At 63.4% G+C, this 26652-nt stretch overlaps 1 protein-coding gene across 3 annotated transcripts in view; it reads left to right on the top strand.

Annotated features, from left to right (window-relative positions):
* Positions 1-3178: 3178 nt before the first annotated feature.
* The window catches only part of CELSR2 (cadherin EGF LAG seven-pass G-type receptor 2), an 84249-nt gene continuing 60775 nt past the window's right edge, over positions 3179-26652 (top strand). For all 3 annotated transcript variants that reach the window (XM_075910442.2, XM_075910443.2, XM_089773711.1), the window contains exons 1-2: positions 3179-7525; positions 22152-22796. In XM_075910442.2, the coding sequence (XP_075766557.2) occupies positions 4105-7525; positions 22152-22796 (4066 nt within the window). In that variant the 5' untranslated portion in view covers positions 3179-4104. The remainder of the gene's footprint in view (positions 7526-22151; positions 22797-26652) is intronic.

Here is a 26652-nt window from a genome sequence, read left to right as displayed (position 1 = left end):
GAGCAGTCTGCCGGCTCCCAGGAGCCTGACGGGCTGGAGAAGGCAGGCACCTTCCTGGTCCAGGGTGGAGATCATGGACCTTGTTCAGGTTTGTGGGGGATGCCTCCAAATTCCATGATCTCTGCACTAGATGGAGGAACGTGGCTGTCTATGGCAGGAGAGCTGCCAGCCAGGCCACATGCGAACCCAGGAGCAGGTTAGTATGAAAGTCAGGTTGGTCCAGCGCGACCCCCAACCCTGAACTTCCCCTCCCCCTTCTTCCCCTTGCTTCCCCCTTCCAGCTCCCTCCTCCCAGGTTTCCCCCTCCCCTCTTCCACCATCTCTCTTCCCCTCTCCCATCTCCTTTTCCCAGTCTCCCCAGAGGTTCATCCTCCCCCCAGTATTGTTCAATAAACCCAGTTTCTATTTGTGAACATACGTGTCTTTTATTTTACATCAGGAAGAGGGGCTAGGGAGGGGTAAGTGGAAGGACGTGAGGGAAGAATGGGGCATGAGCCCCCAGTGGGGAGGACTGGGGTGGCTCTGCGGGCTCCTCGGGGTGGACGCTCTCCCTCAGGGCCTCCTGGATCCTGACAGCCCCCCGATGGACCCCCTGGATGGCAGCCTGCGGCAAGTGCAGCTGGGCTGATAGCAACAACCCCACGAGATACATGTCCAGGGGCAGCTCTGGCTCTATGTGGCTGAGTGCTGTGGTGTCCCGAGTGAGGGCACTCAGGGCACTCCAAGCCAGGACTGCTTTGCTGTCCCTCATCAAGGTAGGCAAGCAAGCGGGGAACCCTGAGAACTGTCTGTCCGGGATGGAGGTAGGCACAGAGCTCAGTTAGCCTGAGGCAGCAGCCCCACACACTAAGTCCCAACATGATGCCCTGCCAGCACTGGTTCCGGCCAGCCTTAACTTCGGTTCAGGGTCCACTCAGTGTGGACGTGCTATTTCGAAATAGTTTTTGTGTACAGATGCGTTATTTTGAATTAGCTTAATTCGAATTAACTATTTCGAATTAACTTAATTCGAAATAGCGCTGTAGTGTAGACATACCCTGAGAGTGGTAGGTGAGTCCAGCACACCTAGGCTACATCTACACTGCAGGCTTTTTTGCGTAAGAACAGCCGGTCTTGTGCAAAAACTTGTGGAGAGTCTACACTGCACGCGTGATCTTGCACAAGTAAATTTACAATAGTGTCAGAAAACAGGGCTTCTTGCGCAAGAGTTATTCCTCTCCCCGCAAGAAGGCAGTGTGGACGGGCTAAAATGGCCATCAGAGCTTTCTTGCACAAGAGAACATCCTCACTGCCATGGGCACTCCTGCACAAAAGCACATGGCAGTGTGGACATGCTCTTGCACAAGAATTTTTGCACAAGAACTCTTGCACAAAACAGTTCTTGTGCAAGAAGCCTGCAGTGCAGACGCAGCAAACTGCTTTTGCTGAAAAGTGGGCAAGAAAGGTGGTGGAAGGATGTAGTATTTTCCCAGTTACCTCCATTGGCTTGGCTGGTGTACATGAGTCTCCACTGCCATCTCCTGCTGCGTGTCATAGGCCCTGTACTGCTAACTGCAATGGAGATTTGGTACAACACGATTACACGGCCCAGGCTGTGGGATCTGTCTCTGGTGGCAGGTAGCGCGTCTCCAGCTGCGATCAGGCAATCGCCCCCACAGGAGCGAATAAAAAGTTGCCCTGCCAGGGCCCTGGTGCGGCATCTGGGGAAGTTCCGTTCTCCGGCTGCCTGCAGCGCGGGGCCTGAATTCGGGGCGCTTGGGGCTCTTTGTTCGGGACGGTCGGGCTCGCGGAGCCGAGCCGGGAGGGGTCGCTGCAGCCTGAGCGCGGGGAGATGCCCCTCGGCCGGCCAGGCACCTGCCCCGTCTGCCGCGCTTGGCGAGCTGAAGGCAGCCGCTGCTTGGCCCCAGCCGCTGCTTGGCACCAGGAGCTCGGGGAGGCCAGGCTGGGGGCAACGATCCCGGCATCGCCCTTTTAAGAGGGCGCAGGACACGCCCGCTCCGAGCCGTGCGCAGGTGCAGCCAGGTTGGGGTCCTGGCAAAACACACGCGCGCAACGTGCGCCCGGCCGCGGGCCGCGCTCTGGCTGCTGCGCTCCCGAGCTCCAGGGGACGGTCCCTGAGCTGCAGGAAACACGGGCCGGGCTGGGATCAGAGGCTCCAGCGGGGCGTGTGTAGGCGGCTCCGTCCTGAAGCAAGAGGACGCGGGGCCCTTACCAAGGACAGATGCAGCTACAACTATTAACCCAGAGCTGGCTCCGCCCCCTCCCCCCGTGCCTGCGCACCCGGTGACCCCCACGTGCGGGTAGCGTGTGAACGGGCCCCTCTCCCCTGCCCGTGCAGCCTGGCCCCAGTCAGAGCAAGCGGAGTGGTCTTAGCACAGGGAGATCCGACTTATCCCACGTGCTCCGTGTAAATCAGGACTGGCTCATCGGGCCCAATCCCCTTCTCAGCCATCTGGAGTAAATGGGGGGAGGGAACAGTATGGAACTCCCTGAAAAATGCTTCATATGCCAGTGCTCACCCTTTGCCAGAAAGGTGCCAGGCCCTGCCCATGCTGGGGTGTCTGGCTGGGAAATGGCTCCGATCCAAGCTTGGCAACGTGCCTTGTTCATTAGACGCCACAATAACTTCGAAAATCTATTTCTGAAAACCCCCAGCTAGAGAGCCCAGCTGCTCCCTGGCCAGTGTACACGGAATGCTGAGCTGGTGCAAAGGGGAGGGGCTGGCAGAAGAAGTGGGGGAGGCTGAGTGACACTGAGTTTTTCTAGGCTGCCCTGACTTAGGCCATTAAACAAACAAGCCTCTTTGAAGCTAACTCGGCTCGGTCACAGGCGTGGGGCACTTGATTTAGCCTCCCCTGGTATCACTTGGCTGCCCGTGCATCAGTGGACTGGGGGCTAGTTGGGAGCTCATAGACTGTGCGGTGTTTCCTTTCTGCTTTGCTGCATTCATTCTGGAAAGGGAGTGTGTGGGTGTGTGTGTGGGGGGGGGTGTACAGTTTGCATAGTGCACAGTGAATGTGTGTGTGTGGGGTGTGTGTGGGGGGTGTACAGTTTGCATAGTGCACCGTGAATGTGTGTGGGGGGGGTGTGTGTGGGGGGTGTACAGTTTGCATAGTGCACCGTGAATGTGTGTGTGTGGGGTGTGTGTGGGGGGTGTACAGTTTGCATAGTGCACAGTGAATGTGTGTGTGTGGGGTGTAGTGTAAGTGTGTAGTGTGTTTGTGTATGCACAAAGTGTGGGCATACACAAACATACACAAACACACTATACACACCCGCACACTGACCCCAAACTCCCTGTCTGTTTACACTAACCTCACTTGCCTGGAGCCTCTCCAGGCTTAGGCCAAACAGAGTGGCTGGGTGGATGCTCAGTGTGAGCAGATGGAGAGAGATGGTGTGTAGAGCAGAGCTCTGCCCAGCCCATCTCTGTGGATTATGGCCAGTCTTAGCCCGGCATCCCACACCCCCTTATCCCTCTGCTGCAAATGGGGTCCTGGCTGAGTAGTGGGGGCTGGGAAAGGAATCCAGGAATCCTGGTTCCCAGGGCCCCTTCTCTGACCACTAGGCTTTACTGCCTCTCCCCTGGTGGCTTGACGGAGCCAGACAGACTGCCGTTGGAGCCGCCCCAACACGCAGAAAGAGCCCTGTCCTTGGCATCCCACAGGGGCCCGGGTGGGCCCCTCAGATGCTGCCGTGGCTCCTTTAAGGACCGCTGGGATGCGCAGAGCAGGTCTATGGTAATGAACCTCCCGCGAGCCGCCGCCGCAGAACCCGGGCAGCGAGCACGGAGCCGGGCCACTGGCGGGGGCGCACGGAGCGGGGAGCCGGGGGCGGGGAGCAAGGGGGCGCGCGGAGCGGGGAGCGGGCGGCGGGAGCAAGGGGGCGCAGCGGGGCGGGGGCAGGGAGCCGGGGAACAAAGGGGCGGGGAGCCGGGGGGCAGGGAGCCGGGGGCGGGGAGCCGGGGGCGCAGGGCACCGGGCGCGAGGAGCCGGGGAGAACAAGCGGGTGCAGGGAGCCAGGCGGACCCCCTGCCCGCACCCCGCCGGGCATGAGGCGCGGCGGGGCCGGGGAGAGCCGCCGCTGACCCCCAGCGAGCGGGAGATGGGCGGTTGCTGCTGCCACCCCAGCTGCGCTCTGCTCCTGCTGCTGGCCCTTGGGGTGCCCCGGTTGGGGGGCGCCGCGCGCGGGCCCCACGGGCCGTGCGTTCTGGGGCCGCCGGCCGGTGCGCGGCTGATGCTGCCGGCCGGGTCCCGGCCGCCGCCGCGCTGCGCCCCGCAAGCCCTGCGGCTCTGCCCGGCAGGTGCAGCCGGTCTCTGGGCGCACATGGCCAGGCAGGGCTGCGCGGCTGCCGGCAAGAGGGGGCTGCTGCTGCTCCTGGTTCCCCAGGCTCCTGGGAGTAGGAGGAGGAGCCGGACGCTCTGCTTGGAGCCAGGCTCCCGCCTCCCCCTGCCCCCCGCGGCCCCGTGGGAAGGCTGCCAGCCGCGGTGCCGGGTCTGGGGCGCCAGGGGCAGCCTCTTGCCCCAAGCCCGGGGGACACTGCCCCTCCCTGTCTGGGCCACGTGCCTTTGGGCAGGGCAGCCGGTGCGGTTGGGGCTTTTCTGCCAGGGGTGCATGCGGGGGCCCAAGCCAGGGGTCCCCTGGAGTCTGGGCCTGCGTTCCCCCAGGCAGCAGATGGAGCTGGAAAAGCTGTTCTGGGGGGCACAGGGGGCGGGAGGTGGGAGCAGCCGGAGGAAACGCAATGTCAACACCAGTCCTCAGTTCCAGCCGCCCACCTACCAGGTGTCGGTGCCAGAGAACAGGCCAGCCGGCACCCCAGTGATCTTGCTGCAGGCCACTGACCCGGATGAGGGCGAGGCAGGCCGGCTGCACTACTCCATGGATGCACTCTTCGACAGCCGCTCCAACAGCTTCTTCGCCATGGACCCCCGCAGCGGGGCTGTGAGCACGGCCGAGGAGCTGGACCGTGAGACCAAAAGCACCCATGTCTTTCGGGTGACGGCCGTGGACCACGGTACCCCCCGGCGCACGGCCCTGGCCACACTCACCATCCTGGTGAGTGACACCAATGACCACGACCCCATCTTCGAGCAGCAGGAGTACAAGGAGAGCGTCCGGGAGAACCTGGAGATCGGCTACGAGGTGCTGACGGTCAGGGCCACTGACGGCGATGCCAGCGCCAATGCCAACATCCTCTACCGGCTTCTCAATGGTGATGGGGCCAATGAAGCTTTCGAGATTGACCCCCGCTCCGGAGTCATCCGCACCAAGGGGCTGGTGGACAGGGAGGCTGTGGAATCCTACCAGCTCCTGGTGGAGGCCAGTGACCAGGGCAAGGACCCAGGGCCCCGCAGCACCACGGCCACAGTCCACATTGCTGTGGAGGATGACAATGACAACGTGCCGCAGTTCAGCGAAAAGCGCTACGTGGCCCAGGTGCCCGAGGACATTGCCGCCGGCTCCCACGTGTTGCGGGTGACGGCCACGGACCAGGACAAAGGCAGCAATGCTTTGGTGCACTACAGCATCATGAGCGGGAACACGCGGGGCCAGTTCTACATCGACGCCCAGACGGGCAGCATCGACGTGGTGAGCCAGCTGGATTACGAGCTGAGCAAGGAGTACACGCTCCGAATCCGGGCTCAGGATGGGGGGCGGCCCCCGCTGTCCAACATCAGTGGGCTGGTCACCATCCAGGTCCTGGACGTCAACGACAATGCTCCCATGTTTGTCAGCACCCCCTTCCAGGCCACAGTGCTGGAGAACGTGCCCCTGGGCTACTCGGTCCTCCACATCCAGGCCATCGACGCAGACTCCGGGGACAACGCCCGTCTGGAGTACACCCTGCTGGAGGCTGGCCCCAGGTTCCCCTTTGCCATCAGCAACAGCACAGGCTGGATTGTGGTGGCCTTGGAGCTGGACAGGGAGTCAGTGGATTTCTATAGCTTTGGGGTGGAGGCCCGGGACCACGGCAGCCCCCCCATGGCTTCCTCGGCCAGTGTCAGCATCACCGTGCTGGACGTAAATGACAACAACCCTGAGTTCACCCAGAAAGAATACTCGGTGCGTCTGAACGAGGATGCTGCTGTGGGTACCAGCGTCCTAACCATCTCTGCCATTGATCGAGACGCCAACAGTGTCATCACCTACCAGATAGCCAATGGCAACACCCGCAACCGGTTCTCCATCACCAGCCAGAGCGGCGGCGGCCTGGTCACCCTGGCGCTGCCGTTGGATTACAAGCTGGAGCGGCAGTACCTGCTGACTATCACGGCCTCTGACGGCACCCGGCTCGACACAGCCCAAGTGTTTGTCAACGTGACTGATGCCAACACCCACCGGCCAGTTTTCCAGAGCTCCCACTACACTGTCAACATCAATGAGGACCGGCTGGTTGGCACTACAGTGGTGCTCATCAGTGCCACGGATGAGGACACAGGGGAGAATGCCCGCATCACCTACTTCATGGAGGACAGTATCCCCCAATTCCGGATTGATGTGGATACAGGCGCAGTCACTACCCAGATGGAGCTGGACTACGAGGACCAAGTGTCCTACACACTGGCCATCACAGCCCGGGACAATGGCATCCCACAGAAATCGGACACCACCTATTTGGAAATCCTGGTCAATGATGTCAATGACAATGCGCCTCAGTTTCTGAGGGACACCTACCAGGGCTCTGTGTATGAGGACGTTCCTGCCTTCACCAGTGTCCTGCAGGTCTCTGCCACCGACCGGGACTCAGGGCTCAATGGGAGGGTGTTCTACACCTTCCAGGGAGGGGATGACGGGGACGGGGATTTCATAATTGAATCTACCTCTGGCATCGTGCGGACGCTGCGCCGGTTGGACCGGGAGAATGTCCCACTTTATGAACTTCAAGCCTTTGCTGTGGACAAGGGCATCCCAGCCTTGAGGACCCCGGTCAACGTCCACATAGCCATCCTGGATGTGAACGACAACCCCCCAGTTTTCGAGCAGGATGAGTTTGACATCTTTGTGGCGGAGAACAGTCCCATCGGCTTAGCGGTGGCACGGATCACAGCCAGTGACCCAGACGAGGGCACCAATGCCCAGGTCATGTACCAGATAGTGGAAGGCAACATCCCTGAGGTCTTCCAGCTCGACATCTTCTCTGGGGAGCTGACGGCACTGATGGATCTGGATTATGAGGCCAAGGCAGAGTATGTCATTGTGGTCCAGGCCACGTCGGCCCCGCTGGTGAGTCGGGCCACGGTGCACATCCGCCTGCTGGACCAGAACGACAACCCCCCTGTGCTGAGAAACTTTGAGATCCTCTTCAACAACTATGTCACCAACAAGTCTAACAGCTTCCCCAGTGGGGTGATTGGCCGCATCCCAGCCCATGATCCGGACGTCTCGGACACGCTCACTTACAACTTCGAGCAGGGCAACGAGCTGAACCTGGTTGTGCTGAACCACAGCTCCGGAGAGCTGCGTCTGAGCCGGGCCCTGGATAACAACAGGCCTCTGCAGGCTGTCATGAGGGTGTCTGTCTCAGGTGAGATGCCGGCCGGGGGGCACTGTTGTGATTGGGAGCCTAGGTTAAACGCAGGGGCACAGTCAGGCTGGTGGGGGGTCCAGGGCAATCCGCCCAGCGGCTACGACTCTGACATCGGACTTCTAGTGGGGCTACTGGATGTTCCGCACTAGTGGCCACGTTGGGCCAGGCCCTCTGGCTTCCAGGCCCTGCGCTCAGCGGGAGGGGCCGCCCATCTGTCTCTGCCCAACCCAAGTGCAAACCCTCTGGTCTCTGCTGATCCAGGCGGCTGCCTCCCCTCCCCCTCCTACCTGGGGGCTGTGGCAGACACCTGCCCCTTCATGCTCCAGATCAGTTGACCACAAGGGGAAGCAATGGCCTTTCCATGGCCGCAGGCCAAGCACCTCATGAGCTCCCCTCCGCCAGGGCCCAGCAGAGCGGGGTTGGGTGGAGGGTACCCTCCATTCCGTAGCTTTCAGAGTCTCCCCCGGGGAACTGAGGGGCGCCTGGGAGCCCTGCACTGACTCAGAGCAGGATTTAGGGTTCTGGCCTGGCATGGGAGGCAGGTTTGGGCCCTCACTGGGACTGGGGGGGGGGGTGTAGCATAGCTCAGAGCTCAGCCACCCTCACTGCAAACACATGAGGAGGGAGTGTGGCACTGGGGTGGGCAGGGGGTGGTGCCTGTTGGTTTAGCCTTGTTCCCCTTCCCATTTTCCCCCATTCGTCTGCCCCCTTCTGCTCCCCTAAATGTAGCTGTAGCACCCTGGCAGGGGGAAGGGAGGAGTGGGGTGCAAAGCAAGGCCTGGCTGAGGGTGGAGCAGGGTCTGGCATTGTGGGGACAGGGGAAGGGAGGGGTGGGGTAGGGTGGGTGCTGGGGGAGGGGCAGGGGCAGGGTGCGATGAGTGCTGGGGCGGGAGGAAGGGCAGGGCCTACTGGGTGCTGGGGGATGGGTAGGGTGCAACGAGTGCTGGACCAGGCAGAAGGGCAGAGTGTGCTGGGTGCCAGGGGAGGGGCAGGGCACGACGGGTGCTGGGGTGGGCGGAAGGGCAGGGTGTGCCGGGGGAGGGGCAGGGCGCGACGGGTGCTGGGGCGGGCGGAAGGGCAGGGCGTGCCGGGGGAGGGGCAGGGCGCGACGGGTGCTGGGGCGGGCAGAAGGGCAGGGCGTGCCGGGGGAGGGGCAGGGCGCGACGGGTGCTGGGGCGGGCGGAAGGGCAGGGCGTGCCGGGGGAGGGGCAGGGCGCGACGGGTGCTGGGGCGGGCGGAAGGGCAGGGCGTGCCGGGGGAGGGGCAGGGCGCGACGGGTGCTGGGGCGGGCGGAAGGGCAGGGCGTGCCGGGGGAGGGGCAAGGTGCGACGGGTGCTGGGGTGGGCGGAAGGGCAGGGCGTGCCGGGGGAGGGGCAGGGCGCGACGGGTGCTGGGGTGGGCGGAAGGGCAGGGCGTGCCGGGGGAGGGGCAGGTCGCGACGGGTGCTGGGGCGGGCGGAAGGGCAGGGCGTACCGGGGGAGGGGCAGGGCGTGCCGGGGGAGGGGCAGGGTGCGACGGGTGCTGGGGTGGGCGGAAGGGCAGGGCGTGCCGGGGGAGGGGCAGGGCGCGACGGGTGTCTGTTTGCCTGCTGCACTGCCTGGCCCATGACGGGGCTGTGCCGACCCACCCAGGACACGGCTCCCCTTCCAGAGGGCAGGAGCCAGGCCCAGGGCCCCCAGGCTTAGCAGGGGCTAGAGGTCGGCGTAGCTGGGAGATCTGGGCCAGAAGGGTCCTGCATGTGGACACACTTGGCCTGCAGCACAACCAGAGCTGTTCACAGGGTCCTGCTCCCCTGCCAGCCCCAGCCCCTTGGGGTTGGGAGGCTCAGCAGAGAAGGCAAGATCTGACCAGGGGGTGTGTTGGGGGGGCCTCTGCCCATGAGCTGGGGCTGACCCAGAGGTCTCCGGCCTTGGGATTCCACTGCAGGAATTGGCCCTCGCCGGTGCGGGCAATGGAGCTGCCTGTGTGTCCACACAGAGGCCTATGGAGGCAGGGCAGAGCCCACGTGGGCCCCTCCCACTGGTGCCATGCTGGGAGTGTAGGGAGACGCTGGGTGCTGCCAGCCTGGGGTGTTGCTGGGGCTGTGCCCAGCCAGAGCAGGGTGTGGCAGGCTGGGCCCAGCCAGAGCAGGGCACGGCCCTGGGGGGGCTGTCAGTGCTTCCGGGGTGGGAGAAGGGACTGAAACTTCGTTTCTGGTGCTCAGGACCACGTGCCCAGCCCAGCTGAGCCAGTGGCATGGACAGGACTAGCCAGAGGCTGTCTGGGGCCCAGGGCTGGCTCTGCAGACATGGGGTGGAGAGGCCTATTTCCCCACTGCAGCAAGGGACCCACACACATGGCAGCATGAGGAGAGGACCCTGCTGGAGCCCCCCCCCCGTTATTGCAGCCGAGAGTTAGCACTGGGGCCCACCAGGACCTGCTGGCAGCTGCAGGCTCGGGCTGGGGAGCAGCTGTGCCTGAGCCCTGCAATTAGCCTCTCTGAGGGGGAGGCCGGGCCGTGCACCTGCTGGGCTGGGCTGGGGCGGTTTGGTGCTTAGAACAATCACAGCTGGGCCCCTGCTCAGAGGTGTCAATAGCTCGGCCACGTGGCAGCTTTAACCTCCTGTCAGCCCCTGGGCCTGAGGGACAGGCCCATGCCCTGCTCCGAAGGGCGGGGGCTGGCAGACTCGGCGACCCCTCGGCCTGCTGTGCGATATTGCCATGGCCCCTGGGGTTTCTGCAGCGGGCCCATCTCCACCAGCAGCTTAGAGGAGCAGCCTGCTGGGGCCAACCCAGCGGCGTGGGGTGAGTGGCAGGCCCCAAATCTGACTGCCCGGGGCTGGGGGAGGGAGCCAGGGCTGCAGTGCCAGGTGCTGTAAGGAAGGACCAGTGGCCAGGCTGGGCAAGTCTGTGGACACCTTCACAGGAGGCCTGTGGGGTAGCAAAGCCTCTAGGCTTCCCCGGGGCCTCGGCACAGCTGTCTGATGGAAGCTGTTTGGTAGCTTGGGCAGGAGGGGGCTGAGATCACGCCCAGCCCTGCAGGAATGGGGTTTTTGGAAACTGGCAGTGGAGAGGTGCCCCGATGGCAAGCGGGGCTGGGTGGGAGCTGCTGACGGGCGGCGGGACTGTCTGGTCTGATGCTGTCGCTGACTCAGGGAGTGGCTGTGGAATCTTCACCCCGCACCTCCCTCGGGCTGCCCCCGCTGCCCCCCCAGGCTGCTCCTACCCCCTGAGCTGCTGTGGACACCCCAGGTAGCTGCTGCCTCTTGGCCGTGTGGATTAACTAGAGCTCTGCAGGGGGACCCTGCTGTCACCGTCCTGCAAGGCGGCAGTGCCCGCCCTGGGGCGCTGAAGCCTCTAGTGTAGACGGGGCCTTGGAACACAGCGGAGTCCCTGCCCAAGCTGTGCCAGAGACCCCAGGTGCCAGCCCCGCTTCTCCCACCCAACCTGAGCTTGGGTCTGACTCCCAGCAGCTGCCCCTCAATCCCGACCCACAGTCTCTCTGCTAGGCCCTCGGCTTCCCGCTCTGCTGGTGGCCCTCACTCCCGACCCGCAGCCCAGTTAGACTAGCCTGGGCTCCATCTCCACTGTGCTGTGCCCTGTCAGCTTGAGCCTAGCAATTTTGAGCTGTGTTGTGTGTTCCCAGGGACACACCCCAATCGTCAGATGCATTCTGGTACCACCCCATAGCCAGTGCCAAGGCCAGTGTGCTGGAGAATAGGCGGCAGCTAGTTCACTTGACTCATCTGTTGGCATGAGCACTGCAGGCAAAGGGGCCTGGCTGCCCATGGTCTGCCTGCAGAGCCCTGGGCATGGCCCGGCCTGGCCCCGCTGAGAGCCAGGGCTTCCCGCAGAGCCCTGGGCATGGCCCGGCCTGGCCCCGCTGAGAGCCAGGGCTGCCCGCAGAGCCCTGGGCATGGCCCGGCCTGGCCCTGCTGAGAGCCAGGGCTTCCCGCAGAGCCCTGGGCATGGCCCGGCCTGGTCCTGCTGAGAGCCAGGGCTGCCCGCAGAGCCCTGGGCATGGCCGGGCCTGGCCCTGCTGAGAGCCAGGGCTGCCCGCAGAGCCCTGGGCATGGCCCGGCCTGGCCCTGCTGAGAGCCAGGGCTGCCCACAGAGCCCTGGGCATGGCCCGGCCTGGCCCTGCTGAGAGCCAGGGCTGCCCGCAGAGCCCTGGGCATGGCCCGGCCTGGCCCTGCTGAGAGCCAGGGCTGCCCGCAGAGCCCTGGGCATGGCCCGGCCTGGCCCTGCTGAGAGCCAGGGCTGCCCGCAGAGGGAAGATGGGCTCTGCGGGCACTGAGAGGGTGGCCAGGGGATGGGTGGGTTCAGAAACATGATTAGACCAGCTCGGCCTAGATGGCTTAGGAGGAGGTGGGGCCCGAAGGCCACAGGAGCCTGCAATGGGAAGGAGCAGTTTGCTGACATAAGCCCATCCCACAGGTATCTGCGCTGCCCTGGGCCTGCCCGTCAGCCACTGGCAGTTCCACCTTCCTGAGGCAGAGGGAGGGGCTGTGGCAAAGTCCTGGGCAGCAGGAGGCTCGAAGGGGGAGGTGGCTTTGGCACAACTTGTGGGGCTGGGTCCAGTGAATCCTGTATGACCAGGACTGAGCAGACAATCCCCCATGTCGGAAGGGGACTAGCCCTCCTGGGTGAGCCATTGCAGCTCATCTGGAGCCTGCTGCCAAAGCTGGGAGGGCAAGGGACAGGGGGTGATAGGCTGGAGGGGACCAGGGCGTTCAGGGAGCTGTGGGGGATGCTGTCCTGAGTCGTGATGCCCCAGGCAGGGCCCGACTGTTCCCTGGACAGATTCCTTCTCATTGAGTAGCCACAGAGAAAAGATTTCTCGTCACGTTCCTGTTTGGGTCCAGCAGGCACTGCAGGGTGTGGGGTTGGTGGGTGCCTAGTGCTGACACGTGGCTCGCCCAGGTGTGGGGCCCTGGGGTCCAGTAGGATAGACTGGGGGAGAGGAGGGCAGGGCTGGGTGGCAGGACTCCTGGATTCTGTTCCCAGCTCTGGGATGGAAATGAAGCCTAGTGGTTAGAGCTAAGGTATCAGGACCCCTGGGTTCTCTGCCTGTGTCTGAGGCAAGTGGAACTAGTGGTTAGAGCAGGGGAGCTGGCAGTCGGGACTCCTGGGTTCTGACGGCCATTGATGCTCATTCCCCTCCTCTGATCTAAGGAGGAAAGCACTTGTCAGGGTGGGAGCTATTAGCGGCTGTTTGTCAGGCATTTGCCAAGGAGCAGAGCATCTGGGGTTTGTCCCCATAGCCGGCGGGAGTGGCATGTGTCTGCTGGGGGGCAGTGCGGTCGGGGCCCCCCAGGTGCTGCATGTGGCAGTAAGGGGGCCTGCCCCCTGTGCGAGGGAAATATTTTCAGTCCAGCTGAGGGGGGGGGGGGGCAGGGGATCTCCACAGCTGCCTGTAGGGAAGGTGGTTCTGTGCTACCCTTTTGCAGAGCCGCTGAACCCTGCTTCCCTTGCCCTGTGCTGAGTCCAGAGCCCCGACCACCAGGCTGGGCCTGGGCCTGCTCCCGGCCTGCAGTGCTGGAGCCGTGGGGCCCTTTGCTGGGGCAGCTCTTGAGGGCCCCGTGCCCGCCAGGCTGCAGCACTGAGCTGCCGGCCTCATTGTGCTGAGCTGCTGCGTTGCTCAGGCTCTTTGTTCAGCCCCTCCTGGGACTGACTGGCTGGGGCTACGGACAATGCTCCATCTGGGGAGAGCAGGGGATGGTTGGGCTGCTGCTTTTCTGTCACTGAAACACCCCCGTGTGGGCTGAAATCCCAGGCCCACTGGTGTCTGGAAGAGTGGATGCTGTGGGCCCCCCCACTGTCCTTTGGGACAGGCTCAGCACCCTGGTGTGAGTGCGTCACAAGCCAGCGGGCACCCCAACCCCTCCCCTGCCCCTCCAGCAAGGCTGCTCCATGCCTGTGCCCCTGGGCAGCCTCCCCTCCTGCCTTCTCACCAGTCCCCCAGGGCAGCTCTTCCCAGACTGGCCCCTCTGCAGCGCCCTGCCCCGGCTGAGCATGGACGGGACCACCCTCCTCCCCAGGCTCCCCAGAGGTCAATTGGCTGGCATGGCCTATTTGCCCCCCTCCCTGCATCTTCTCTCCCAGGGGCAGGGCTGATCCCTGACTCCCAGCTTGCCCTGTCCCAAACAGAGGAAAAGGCCAGGTCAGAGGCTGCTGCTGCTTCAAAGGGCCCAGAGCCAGCCCAGCAGGCCTTTGCTATTACAAAGCTGCAGCCTGGCTGCCCCAGCCACCTCCCCTTCCCCCAGGCGTGGCTGGGCCGCTCCGTGCTCTCTCATGGGATGTGGAACAGATGCCCCTTGATTTCCCTGGGGGTTCTCCCCAGCTCCTGGCAGTCACAGGCAGCATCTGGGTGGCTGGCTCCTTCCAGAGGTAAGGTGCACTGGGACTGCCTCCCTTGCCTCCCCCTAGTCCAGGGCCCCTGCACTGGCCAGCCAAGCACTGGGTGGGGACTGGGCCACAGGCTGCTGGCTCAGGGCCTGGGTGGGGAAGCAGCACGGCTCGGGGGCAGATGGGCATAGGATGGATCGGGGGCCAGGTGTTACTCCTGAGTGGTACTGTGGGTCCCCCTTGCTCTGGCCCAGATCTCAGCTTAGAGGAATCCCTGAGATTCCAATGCCACCCAGCTGGTTAGCAGCGCACTCACAGCCAGGTTTGTGTTTCTGCTGGTGGTGCCCATTCTGCATATGGACGGAAAACATCTGCCCATGAGTGGAACCTGGCACCCCTGGAAAGAGAGGGCCCCTTTTTGTGGGGAGCACAGCTGGGCCCCACTGCCAGCACAGATCCCTTTGGCTTGGCTCTGTGGCCAGCAGCTGAGGGCAGGGGCCCTGTGGTTACTAGCTCAGATGCTCAAGTGCCCTGCCTAGCGATAATGCTGAAATCTACTGATGCCCCTCACTCCCGACCTGCCGTCCTGGCTTGTAGAGTAGCCCTGTGCCTGCTGTGCCTACCCCCACTGATGGCTCCGACTTGGTCTGTGGATAAGGGCGCGGTGGCATCCTTCCATGGGCCCGGGCCGAGGGTCCATGTGTGCAGGGTCAGCCGGCTGGAGGGGCTGTGCCATGCACGGAATGGGCTGGGGGCAGGCTCAGGGCTGTTCTCTGTGTGGCACGAGTGGCAGGGATGCTTTGGGTTAGAGACCCGTCCAAGCCTCAGTCACTGAACTCCCTGCACTAGTGAGAAGAATCCTGCCCTCTGGGGAATGGCCGTGTGTGGTGCAGGTTGGAGGGGAGCTGGTTGGGGGACCAGCCATGGGGGTGGGGATTGTCCGGGGGGCGGGGGCTAGGGAAGGTGGGGATGCCTGACAAGGCAAGGCAGGTTTAGCACCAGACATGGGGATGTGGGTTGGCTGAGGGGGCTGGCAATGGGGGGTGTTGGCTGGGGGGCCTTTTGGCTGCGTTTTGGGGCCAGAAGGGGAATGTTAGTCAGGCTAGTAACCTGGTTTCAGAGCTTGGCCCATTTCGGTGGGTTGCTAACACCTTGAAGCCAAAATAGCCCTTTGTACCCCAGCCTGCCCACACAGCCTGGCCTGGGCACAAATATTTACAACTCCTCTCCACCCCAGAGTCAGGGCTGATCCCCGGTGCAACACAGCTGGTGCAGCCAAGTCCTGCGCTGGGCACCCGTCTGGCATCGTGCCTAGCCCCTCGCAGTACCGCATGGGGATAGGACTCAGCATGCCTGGGGGAGCAGCTTAGTGTGGGGCTGCCAGTAGAGTCTGGAGGGGTCCTGGAAGTGAAACCACAGTGAGTCTGTCCCTGCCCCGTGTCTGGGGCTGGCAGGGCCCAAGGCCACGTGGCCCGTGTGATTGGAGTAGGGTTGCTTGTGTGGTGGGCTGTGGGGTCCAGATGGGTAGCGTGGCTGCTAGGGGCAAGGCTGCAGCCAGAGAGTGAAGCCCTGAACCAGGAGAGGGGGCTGGTGGCTAGGTGGCCCCAGCCCCTGCCCCTGCCCCTGCCCCTGCCCCAGAGGTGCCAGCCAGGTGTATCACCATGGGATCCCCATTGCTCAGCCTGCCCCCATATCTGGTGCCCGAGAATCCAGCTGCAGTGATGTCCCTGTGATCCCTCCAGAGTTGGGGGGTACCGGGGAGGCCCTGTCTTCTCCAACATAGTGGCACAGAGGTGCGGTGGGAGAGGGCGGGGCGGGGGCAGCCAGGCACAAAGGAGCTCGGGGCGCTGGGTCAGAGAGGGGAAGAATGAGCTGAGCCAAGGAGTGCAGAATGGGGGCAGCTTCCCCCTCCCCTCGCCTGCTGACCAGCGGTATGGTACCTCCCCCTGCTTCTCGCCCACCTCCTCAACCCTGGCCAGTCCTGTCACCTCCCCCACCATCCCAGAGCCCCGTGCAGCTGCTCCCCCCCCCCCCACTGGGCCTCCTGCTGCCCGGGGAAGGGGCTGTTTGTCTCATGAGTCCAAGAGAAGAGAGCAGAGCAGGGGAACAAAAGCCTCCCCTGCATAGCTGGCTCCTTCCTACCACAACCATGGCAACCCAGTGTGGGCCAGCCTGAGCCATGGGCTGCTGGGCATGCAGGGGGCGAGGGCAGTGGGGTACCTTCTCGCTCCCCTGCCCGCCTGCCCTCCCTGGAGCTGCCTCAGTGGGGCTGGGGCTAGGTGTGGGGGTGGCGGGGAGCTGGCAGGGCCCCCGTGAGACAGGCTGAAGGCTGGCGGCGGGGGGTGGTTTGGGAGGGGGGGGCACCGGCAGAGCTGGGGTGCGGTGTCAGGAGGGGGGGGGCACCGGCAGAGCTGGGGAGGGCTCAAGGCTGGGCTAGCAGGGGCTATAGGTCAGGAGTGAGGAGCCCTGGCAGAGATGGGGGCCCTGCCCTCAGCCCCTGCATCTGGAGGAGGGGGCGCCCATCTGAGAGAGATGCGCTGGCCGTTGCCATGGCAGCCACTGTCCTTTGTCAAACAATGAACAGAGCTGGGAAAGTGTTCACATTGCAGGAGGGTCTGCTAGACCCTGCCCCCCCCACTCTGCTCCTGCCCCTCCCTCCCGGCCTGCAGACCCTGCCCCCCCTCCCGCTCTGCTCCTGCCCCTCCCTCCCGGCCTGCAGACCCTGCCCCCCTCCCGCTCTGCTCCTGCCCCTCCCTCCCGGCCTGCAGACCCTGCCCCCCCACCTCCCCACTCTGCTCCTGCCCCTCCCTCCCGGCCTGCAGACCCTGCCCCCCCCCACTCTGCTCCTGCCCCTCCCTCCCGGCCTGCAGACCCTGCCCCCCCCACCTCCCCGCTCTGCTCCTGCCCCTCCCTCCCGGCCTGCAGACCCTGCCCCCCCCCACCTCCCCGCTCTGCTCCTGCCCCTCCCTCCCGGCCTGCAGTCCCTGCCCCCCCCACCTCCCCGCTCTGCTCCTGCCCCTCCCTCCCGGGCTGCAGACCCTGCCCCCCCACTCTGCTCCTGCCCCTCCCTCCAGGCCTGCAGACCCTGCCCCCCCACCTCCCCGCTCTGCTCCTGCCCCTCCCTCCCGGCCTGCAGTCCCTGCCCCCCCACCTCCCCGCTCTGCTCCTGCCCCTCCCTCCCGGCCTGCAGACCCTGCCCCCCCCCACTCTGCTCCTGCCCCTCCCTCCCGGCCTGCAGACCCTGCCCCCCCCACTCTGCTCCTGCCCCTCCCTCCCGGCCTGCAGACCCTGCCCCCCCCCACCTCCCCGCTCTGCTCCTGCCCCTCCCTCCCGGCCTGCAGTCCCTGCCCCCCAACCTCCCCGCTCTGCTCCTGCCCCTCCCTCCCGGGCTGCAGACCCTGCCCCCCCACCTCCCCGCTCTGCTCCTGCCCCTCCCTCCCGGCCTGCAGTCCCTGCCCCCCCACCTCCCCGCTCTGCTCCTGCCCCTCCCTCCCGGGCTGCAGACCCTGCCCCCCCACTCTGCTCCTGCCCCTCCCTCCAGGCCTGCAGACCCTGCCCCCCCACCTCCCCGCTCTGCTCCTGCCCCTCCCTCCCGGCCTGCAGACCCTGCCCCCCCCACTCTGCTCCTGCCCCTCCCTCCCGGCCTGCAGACCCTGCCCCCCCCCACTCTGCTCCTGCCCCTCCCTCCCGGCCTGCAGACCCTGCCCCCCCCACCTCCCCGCTCTGCTCCTGCCCCTCCCTCCCAGGCTGCAGACCCTGCCCCCCCACCTCCCCACTCTGCTCCTGCCCCTCCCTCCCGGCCTGCAGACCCTGCCCCCCCCACCTCTCCGCTCTGCTCCTGCCCCTCCCTCCCGGCCTGCAGACCCTGCCCCCCCACCTCCCCACTCTGCTCCTGCCCCTCCCTCCCGGCCTGCATACCCTGCCCCCCCACCTCCCCGCTCTGTTGTGCCCCTCCCTCCCGGCCTGCAGACCCTGCCCCCCCCACCTCCCCGCTCTGCTCCTGCCCCTCCCTCCCAGCCTGCAGACCCTGCCCCCCACCTCCCCACTCTGCTCCTGCCCCTCCCTCCCGGCCTGCAGACCCTGCCCCCCCCACCTCCCCGCTCTGCTCCTGCCCCTCCCTCCCGGCCTGCCCCCCCAACCTCCCCACTCTGCTGGTTCCCCTCCCTCTCAGCCTGCTGCCCTTGCTCCCCCCAACCTCTGCTACCCCAACTCCCCCAGCTCTTTTGATGCCTCTTCCTTCTGACCTGCAGCCCCTGCTTCCCCCATCCCTCAGCTCCGCTGGTGCCCCTCAGTCCCCGCTAGCCCAGCCCTGGTCTTCCTCCTGACTCTGCCAGTAGCCCTCATTCCAGACCAGCAGCTTCCCTATTTCAGGCCCAGGGAGGCTGCCTGGCGCAGGGGGTGGCCAGGTGCCTGTGAGTTTTCTAGCTGGGTTCAACCTTGCCCCAGGCATCAGAGGCATCCGCACGTCAGCCCAAGAGCCCTTTAGTGTTGGGCTGGGCACCCAGGACTCTATGGCTATGTCTACACTCACGGCTTCTTGCGCCAGAAATATGCAAATGAGGCTAAGCGTGGAATATTGCCGTGCCTCATTTGCATACCTAATGAGCCACCATTTTTGCAGAAGAGGCTCTTGCGCCGGAAGGAGCTGTCTACACTGCCCCTTCGTGCGCAAGAAAAACCCTCTTGTGCAATGCCGTTAACGCTGATTATTTTCAGGAATAAGGGCGTTGCGCAAGAGGGGTTTTCTTGTGCAAGAAGGGGCCGTGCAGACAGCTCCTTCTGGTGCAAGAGCCTCTTTTGCAAAAATGGCGGTTCATTAACCATGCAAATGAGGCTCGGCAATATTCCACGCTTAGCCTCATTTGCATATTTCTGCCACAAGAAGCCGTGAGTGTAGACATAGGCATATATGTTTGCTGAGCCAGTGGCTGCTTGCTGGGGAGTTGGGCCTGGCTCAGGAATGTCCCGTCTGGGAGGAGAGGAAGGGGCGGGGAGGAGGTTTTGGGCGAAGGGGAGCAGCCTGCAGAGACAGGAGAATTGGGGACCTGTGCGAGGGGGAGGGCCCTGAGGTGGGGGGAGTGAATTCCAGCCTGGACATAGAGACAGATGGACAGACTTAAGTGGGGGCTGGGCACTCAGTAAATGTCTCCCGCTGGGACCTGGGACACAGCCACTCTGTCCCCCATGCTTCTTAGGACATGTGGAAGGAGCATGAGCTCAGACTCCCTCTCATGTTGTGTCTGGTTCCTCACAGTTTTGGAAAAAGGACCCGTGGATTTTGCAAGGGCCTGGACTCTTCCCACCTTAGGCTCCATCCTCACAGCCGTAGGCCCCACTCACATACATCCAGGCTCTATCCCAGACTGGGAGAAGGAACTGACTGGTATTGAAATAGCCAAGCAAAGCACGTCGCCCTTAGGCTTCAGAGTGAACAACCGGCCGCGGTGTATGAGAGCAGTTCACATTGCCCTGAGAAGGGTGTCTAGGGGCTGCTGTGTGCAGTCTCAGCCTTGCAGCACTACATTGGCATGGCTCCCCAGGCTCAGGCCGTAGCCTACAGCTGCATGTACCCTGAACCAGGGCCTCTCCCTGCCTTGAGGTCTCTCTTAGCTCCCTGGTCAACCTCTCACTTAGTCTGTACCTAGCATGTGGGCTGTACCTACTCTTGAGTGGGGCTGTGAGATCTAGTGGTTAGATCAGGGTTACTCAGTTCCTGGATGACCCATTTCCTCACACTGTGCCTCAGTATTTCCAGCTGTTTAATGGGGTGATTCCACCTTTGCACAGTGCTTTGAGATCCCTGGCTGAAACTGGGCGGAGCATTGTGATGAATTGGTGCTCGTGTGTATGAGAGTGAGAGAGATGACAGCCCTCTGCTGGATGTGCAGCCAAGTGTCATAGCCCCTACACAGTTTCTATTTGAGAGAGGCTCCCCACAGAAAGAGGGAATTGGAGGGAAGGGCCGTGTCTGTCTGTTCTCACTGTTATAGCAGTGTGATGAGTCCCAGGGGCTGAATAGTTTCCCAGTATGACGTGTCCCTTCTCCACAACTCCCGCAGGCCGACATTCTGAGGGCGCATGTGTCTGTGAGACAGACAGCTCCCTGCCCACCCCTGGCCCCGGTGAGCCCAGTTGAGACGGGCAGACCCACTCTGGGGACTGTGGGGGGCAGAGCAACGCTGGGCAGGGTAGATTGGTTCGGGGAGGGTGTAGATCTTCTCAGAGTGGCTGGGGGGAATGGATTGGCATTGGGGCCTGGTGGGGGTCACTGGGGCATACTGGCTTCAGGGTTTGGGGGCAAATGGCTCTAGGGGATTGGGGGAGCAGATGTCTCAGGGGGGTTGGAACATCAGATGACTCCAGGAGGTGGGGGGGGCGGAGTGGCTCTGGGGGCTGGCAGGGACAGACTGGCACTGGGGCAGCTCCACACACTTCCTTTAGCCCCTGCAGCTTCTTCCCTGCCCCTACTCCCAATCTGCCCCACTTCCTGAGGGCCTGTTTGAAGTCACAACTCATGTGTCCCATCTGCCCACGTGGGGACGGGTGAGACCCGCTCACAGGGCTCTGCCATCAATTCAGTTGAGCCCTTTGGGTCTGCCCTGGCAGGAAACATGGCTGGCACCTCCCCAGCTCCCAGGCTGTGTCTAGACTGGCAAGTATTTCCACAAAAGCAGCTGCTTTTGCGGAAAAACTTGCCAGCTGTCTACACTGGCCGCTTGAATTTCTGCAAGAACACTGACGATCTCACGTAAGAAATCAGTGCTTCTTGCGGAAATACTGTGCTGCTCCCGGTCGGGCAAAAGTCCTTTTGCGCAAAAGGGCCAGTGTAGACAGCTCAGATTTGTTTTGCGCAAAAAAGTCCCGATCGCGAAAATGGCGATTGGGGCTTTCTTGTGCAAAACCACGTCTAGATTGGCACGGATGCTTTTGCGGAAAAGCGTCCGTTCCAATCTAGACGCTCTTTTCCGCAAATGCTTTTAACAGAAAACTTTTCCATTAAAAGCATTTGCACAAAATCATGCCAGTCGAGACGTAGCCCCAGCGAGTGGCATCGCACTGGGCATGCTGGGGGTGTTGCTGTGGCATGCGTGGGCAACGTGCTGGTGCTGTGGGCCAGCTTGGCTGCGTCTCACTCAGTGACCAGCAACTGGGGGGCTGGGCATGGGCTCTGACAGGCACATGCTAGGTTCCTTCTCCCTGCTGCCTGGACCCAGGCTCTGGGCTAGGGGCAGCACCTGACTTCATCCTTGTGTGAAGCCACCTGTCCTGCCACCCGGGCAGCGATCCTGCTGTCCTCTCCAGGCCCCTGCGTCCAGATCTCCCCTTCTCCTCCAGGATGGCATCAACCCACGGCGTCTGCCATCCCTCACCTCAGTGGCAGCCTGGATCCCTGGGCTCTGTCCCAACTACAGCACTGGGCCCGGTCCCCCATGCCTGAGTTTCCCCATCTGTCTTCATGGGGCGCCAGGCCAGAGCTGGGCTTGCCGTGGTAATGGGGGCAGGGGATGTGGTCAGGAGTGGCGTGTGGCCCAAAGGTGAAGGGCAGGAGCTTGGGACAAAGTGGGTTCGAGCGGGGGCAGAGCTGGCTCGCTCCTCTGTGCGTGTTACTGCAGGAGCGAACATTTGAAATGCAGACACAGCTCATCTTCATAGCTTCAAGCACCAAAATGATACAGCCTCACAGATAGCACACTGCTAGCCAGCAAACCACGCGCCTTACGTCCATTTCTCCCTTGGCCCACTTTGTACAGGGTTTGGTGCAAGCAGAGAACAGCGGTTCAATCGTTTAATCTGGTAACATCACTGCTCATGTTGCAGGGGGACCCCCACACGCCTGGTGCGGGGAACAAGCCCAGTTCTAGGCCCTGGGAACTGAATGGCAGAGGGCAGGTTGCCATCCCCACCCCGTCATACTGGAACCCACAAGTGTGTTGCTGAGACCTAATCTCTCGTGTGAAGCTGGGCAGGCAACAGGTCAGGTGGGCGGGGGTGCAGGGCTCCTGTTGGGATGGCAGGAGCAGCTCCCGGAAGCTTTTGGGAGAATTAGGCAACTAGTCTCCCAGCCAGCTCTGCCGGTGCCCCTCACTCCTGACCTGCAGCCTCTGCTAGCTCAGCCCTGGGATCCCCGCTCTCCCAGTGCCCCATACTCCTGCCCTGCAGCTCTGTGGTCGACTAGGGCTGTAGAAAGCCTTTTCTCCATGATAGGATCAGCTGCAGCGCCTCTGGGGCGTCAGGTCAGGCCCCGCTGTGCAGCCCGGCAGACATTCACCCTTCTCCCTCCTCTCTCTGTCGGCAGATGGCATCCACAGCGTGGCAGCCCAGTGCACCCTGCAGGTGACCATCATCACGGACGAGATGCTGACCAACAGCATCACGCTGCGCCTGGAGAACATGTCTCAGGAGCGCTTCCTCTCGCCACGCCTGGCACGCTTCCTGCAGGGGGTGGCAGCCGTACTCGCGGCGCCCCGCCAGCACGTGGTGCTCTTCAGCATCCAGAACGACACAGACGTGCGGGCCGCCCGCATCCTCAACGTCAGCCTCTCCGTGCTGCTGCCGGGCGGGGCTCGGGGGGGGCGCTACATCCCTTCCGAGGACCTGCAAGAGCGGCTCTACCTCAACCGCACGCTGCTGGCCGCCATCTCGGAGCAGCGGGTGCTGCCCTTTGACGACAACGTCTGCCTGCGGGAGCCCTGCGAGAACTACATGCGCTGCGTCTCCGTGCTGCGCTTCGACAGCTCCGCGCCCTTCCTGGCCTCCGACACAGTCCTCTTCCGGCCCATCCACCCCGTCCGCGGCCTGCGCTGCCGCTGCCCCACCGGCTTCACCGGCGAATACTGCGAGAGCGAGATCGACCTGTGCTACTCCAGCCCCTGCGGCCGCAACGGGCAGTGCCGCAGCCGCGAGGGCGGCTACACCTGCCAGTGCCAGGCTGGCTTCACTGGTGAGCATCGCCCCCTTCACGTGGGAAAGGCTTCGTCCCCACACGGTGCCTCTTCTGTCCAGCCAGCCCCTCTGTTGCCCCCGGCTGTCCATCCCTGACTGTAACCCCATCCAGCAACCCCCTGCCCCTGTTTGTCTGTCACTGACTGTCCCCCCATCCAGCAACCCTCTGCCCCTGTTTGTCTGTCACTGACTGTCCCCCCATCCAGCAACCCCCTGCCCCTGTTTGTCTGTCACTGACTGTCCCCCCATCCAGCAACTCTCCCAGTTTGTCCATCCCTGTCTGTTGCCCCCATCCAGCAACTCTCCCAGCTCCCAGTTTGTCCATCCAGCAAGCGCCCCGTTCCATTTGTCCATCACTGACTGTCCCCCCCTCCAGCTACCCTCCCAGCTTGTCTGTCCCCTTGTAAACAGGTGAACATTCACCACCACAGGTACCTTTTGCTGGTCACTCAGGAATTAGCTCATTCAGTCCTGGAACACCCCCTTTCGGCCAGTGTCTCACCCCTAGTTTCCCAGAGGTGGAGGAAAAAATAGGTATTACCCTATCACAGTGCTCCCACACGCTGGGGTCCTCCACTCCCAGGGAACCCCAGTTCTACACCCACCTTGCCTCAGTCACCCACTGCCAGTTGTCTAGCCCCTGCCTCGGGCAAACTGCAGCCTGAAATGGCCACTCACCATTGGCAAAGGGGCATGGACCTGCTGCCTTTGCCCATCTTGGCTGTGTCTCTGCAGCCCTAGTCGCCTCAGGCCCTGCAGACACCTCAAGACAGGACGCCTCCATCTTCCCTGGCAGCCACATCCCTACTGCTCTGCCATTGGAGCAAGAGTGAGTCTGTGCCCTCGCCAGAAGCCTTTATTTATACTCCCCTCAGCTAGGCCCTAATTAGCTGGTACCTGCCACAGCTGTGGGCTTTGCGCTCTCTGCCCTCTCCCAGGGCTGGGTTTTACCCTTACAGGGCCAGTGCGGAGCAGACACCTCGTCACAACCCCACCAGAAAACCCTTCCGTCTCCCTGTGTGTCCATCCCTGTCTGTCCTCCTCATCCAGCAGCTCCCGCCATCCTCCTGTCTGTCCGTCCCTCTTGTACCCCACATCTAGCAACGCCTGTCCCCGTTTGGCCATTTCTGTCTGTCCTCCTCATCCAGCAGCTCCCGCCATCCTCCTGTCTGTCCGTCCCTCTTGTACCCCACATCTAGCAACGCCTGTCCCCGTTTGGCCATCCCTGTCTGTCCTCCTCATCCAGCAGCTCCCGCCATCCTCCTGTCTGTCCGTCCCTCTTGTACCCTACATCTAGCAACGCCTGTCCCCGTTTGGCCATTTCTGTCTGTCCTCCTCATCCAGCAGCTCCCGCCATCCTCCTGTCTGTCCGTCCCTCTTGTACCCTACATCTAGCAACGCCTGTCCCCGTTTGGCCATTTCTGTCTGTCCTCCTCATCCAGCAGCTCCCGCCATCCTCCTGTCTGTCCGTCCCTCTTGTACCCCACATCTAGCAACGCCTGTCCCCGTTTGGCCATTTCTGTCTGTCCTCCTCATCCAGCAGCTCCCGCCACCCTCCTGTCTGTCCGTCCCTCTTGTACCCCACATCTAGCAACGCCTGTCCCCGTTTGTCTGTCCTCCCACCTGGCAAACCCCTCCACCCCCATTTGTCTGTCCCTGTCTGTACTAGGGATGTTACATTTCATGTCCTCAGCTAATCGAGCTGTCGATGGAATTTCCATCGACTGCTCGAGTCATCGATAAGGGGGCAGAGCTGCAGTGAGGCCAGCTCCTGGTCCCAGTGCCCCACTGGGCCTCTGCCTCCCATGCCCACTGGCGGGGACCGTGCTGGGGAGCCGACTTTTAAGATGGCTCCCCCCAGCACTGGCACTTCCTCTGATAGAGGCAGCAAGGGGAGGAGGGGGTGGAAGCGAGTAATCAAGTAATCGCTTGACTAGTCACTTACAGCCCCAGTCTGTACCCCCATCTGGTAACCCCTCCATCCCCCAGATTATCCATCCCCATCCGTCCCCACCATCCGTCCATCCTGTCTGTACCCCCATCCAGCAACCTCCTATGTCCCTCTGTTTGACCCTGCCCCTCTGTCGCCCCATCCGGCAGCACCTTCTGTCCCCTCCATCCCCCCATCCATCCATCCTCTCCTCTGTTTCCCTGTCCCTCGCCACTTCCTGGGGCCTCTGCTGGCTGGAGCATGGGGGGTCCCTTTACCCCCTTCACCCACCCAAGGCACTGGTTCAAATCCAGCCCCGTCTGTCATGTCTGTTGGCAAGGGTCTGTCCCTCTGGGGCCCATGGCTTCTGTCCCAGCCCCTGCAGTAGAGCATGTCCCCCACAAGTATAGCCTGCGGTGAGCCCCAGGGGCTGTCCAGGCCCAGCTCGTCCTGAGAACGCAGCCAGCCGCCTTTCTTGGTAAGCTGAGCCCCCTGCCTACCCTGTCCCTTCTTAGCGCTTGCTAAGAGCCTCAGCCGCCCCCGCCCCCATCTGGCCTGCTCCTCACAGGGACACCACCCACGCCATGCCCTGGCTCTCCTGGCCCTGCCTGGCTGCCCCCAGGCCCTGAGGCCCTGGTCCTGCACTCGCCGGGGGCCGCTGGAAGGGAGGGCTGGCTGAGCTCTGTGTGTCCAGGGAGGGTCTCCTAAGGGCTGTCAGAGATGCTCAGCCCCATGGCCGGGGCAGCTAGGCCTAGAGTGGGAGGGACCCCGGGAACTCAGGCCCTGCAGTGAGAGGAGCTGTGCCACTCTCCAGCCCCTCTCTGCCCAGCACCTATGGCGTGGGGAGCCCTGAGCCTCTCTTAGCTGCTGGCACTGAGTGAGAGGCCTGGTCTGGGGGAGCAGCGGGACCCAAGGGGGCTCAGACAGCTTCCCTGCCAGACCTGGCTCCCTCTCTGCGGGCTGGGAAGAGCGACACTTTCCCTGGACTCTGAATCCGATCACTAGGAGAAGGGCTGGAAATAAACCTTCCTTCCCTAAATCCTCCCGGGACCAGGGATGGGAGCGGCAGTGGGGGCTGATGGGGGATGGGGCTGAACAGGATGGAGAGGAGTAAATCTGGCAATAAGATGGGGGGGGGTGTCTGGCTGCCCCCAGACACCTGCCCCTTGGTGACCCCAATTGTCGGCTTCATCCCAACCCAGTAGTTTGGGTCCCCAGGAGGCAGACGCAGAGAGGGAGCCAGGGCTGGTGGGAGCTGAGGGTGCCCAGTCTCCCTGGTGTGCCCCTTTTACTCTCAGAAACCCGGAGCCACGCTCCAGATTCCCCTGCTGCGGGGGCGGAGGGGGGGAGCCAAGAGGGAGATGCCAGCCCGCACTGGAAGCTGGAAAGCTGGAGCTAAGGGGGGCTTGGAATAATGCAGCAGGCCCAGAGGCCGTGCTGAGAGGCAGCGGGCCCCCTTCCAGCAGGCAGGTCTGTGACCTGTAGAAGGGGGCTTGGCACTTTCCAGCTGCAGTGCCCTTATGGCCAGGGCCTAGCCCTGGCGGGAGAACTGAGGCACGAGGAGGGTCTCCCAGCAAAGGCAGGGACAGAATCCAGCTCTTCTCAATGCAGACCAGTGCTGCAGGCCACACTGCCTCCCCGGGCCACAGGCTTTGCCCAACCCCCAGCTCTCCAGGTCCCACCTGTGTCCTGCGCATCCCAAGGACTGCACATTGTAACTCACCGTGCCCCCTGCTCCCCAGCTCCCCTTTCCCGCCATCCTTCCCCACAGCCGGGGGGCTTCGCTCCAGCCATGCAGCCGGTGTCCTGCCCCCGCCTTTGGGCTCCAGCCAGGCACGCACCCCAGGGCCTTGCCAGGCAGCCAGTGGAGCCCCTAGCGATGCAGGACAAGCCCCGGCTGGTGCTGCCAGCGCAGGGAGCTAGG

The sequence above is a fragment of the Pelodiscus sinensis genome, chromosome 27, assembly GCF_052426305.1.
Source record: "Pelodiscus sinensis isolate ZL-2025 chromosome 27, ASM5242630v1, whole genome shotgun sequence".
In the NCBI taxonomy this organism is placed as follows: Eukaryota; Metazoa; Chordata; order Testudines; family Trionychidae; genus Pelodiscus; species Pelodiscus sinensis.
The sequence above is the reverse complement of the archived record's forward strand: the minus strand, read 5'-3'. Positions and strand labels throughout refer to the sequence as shown.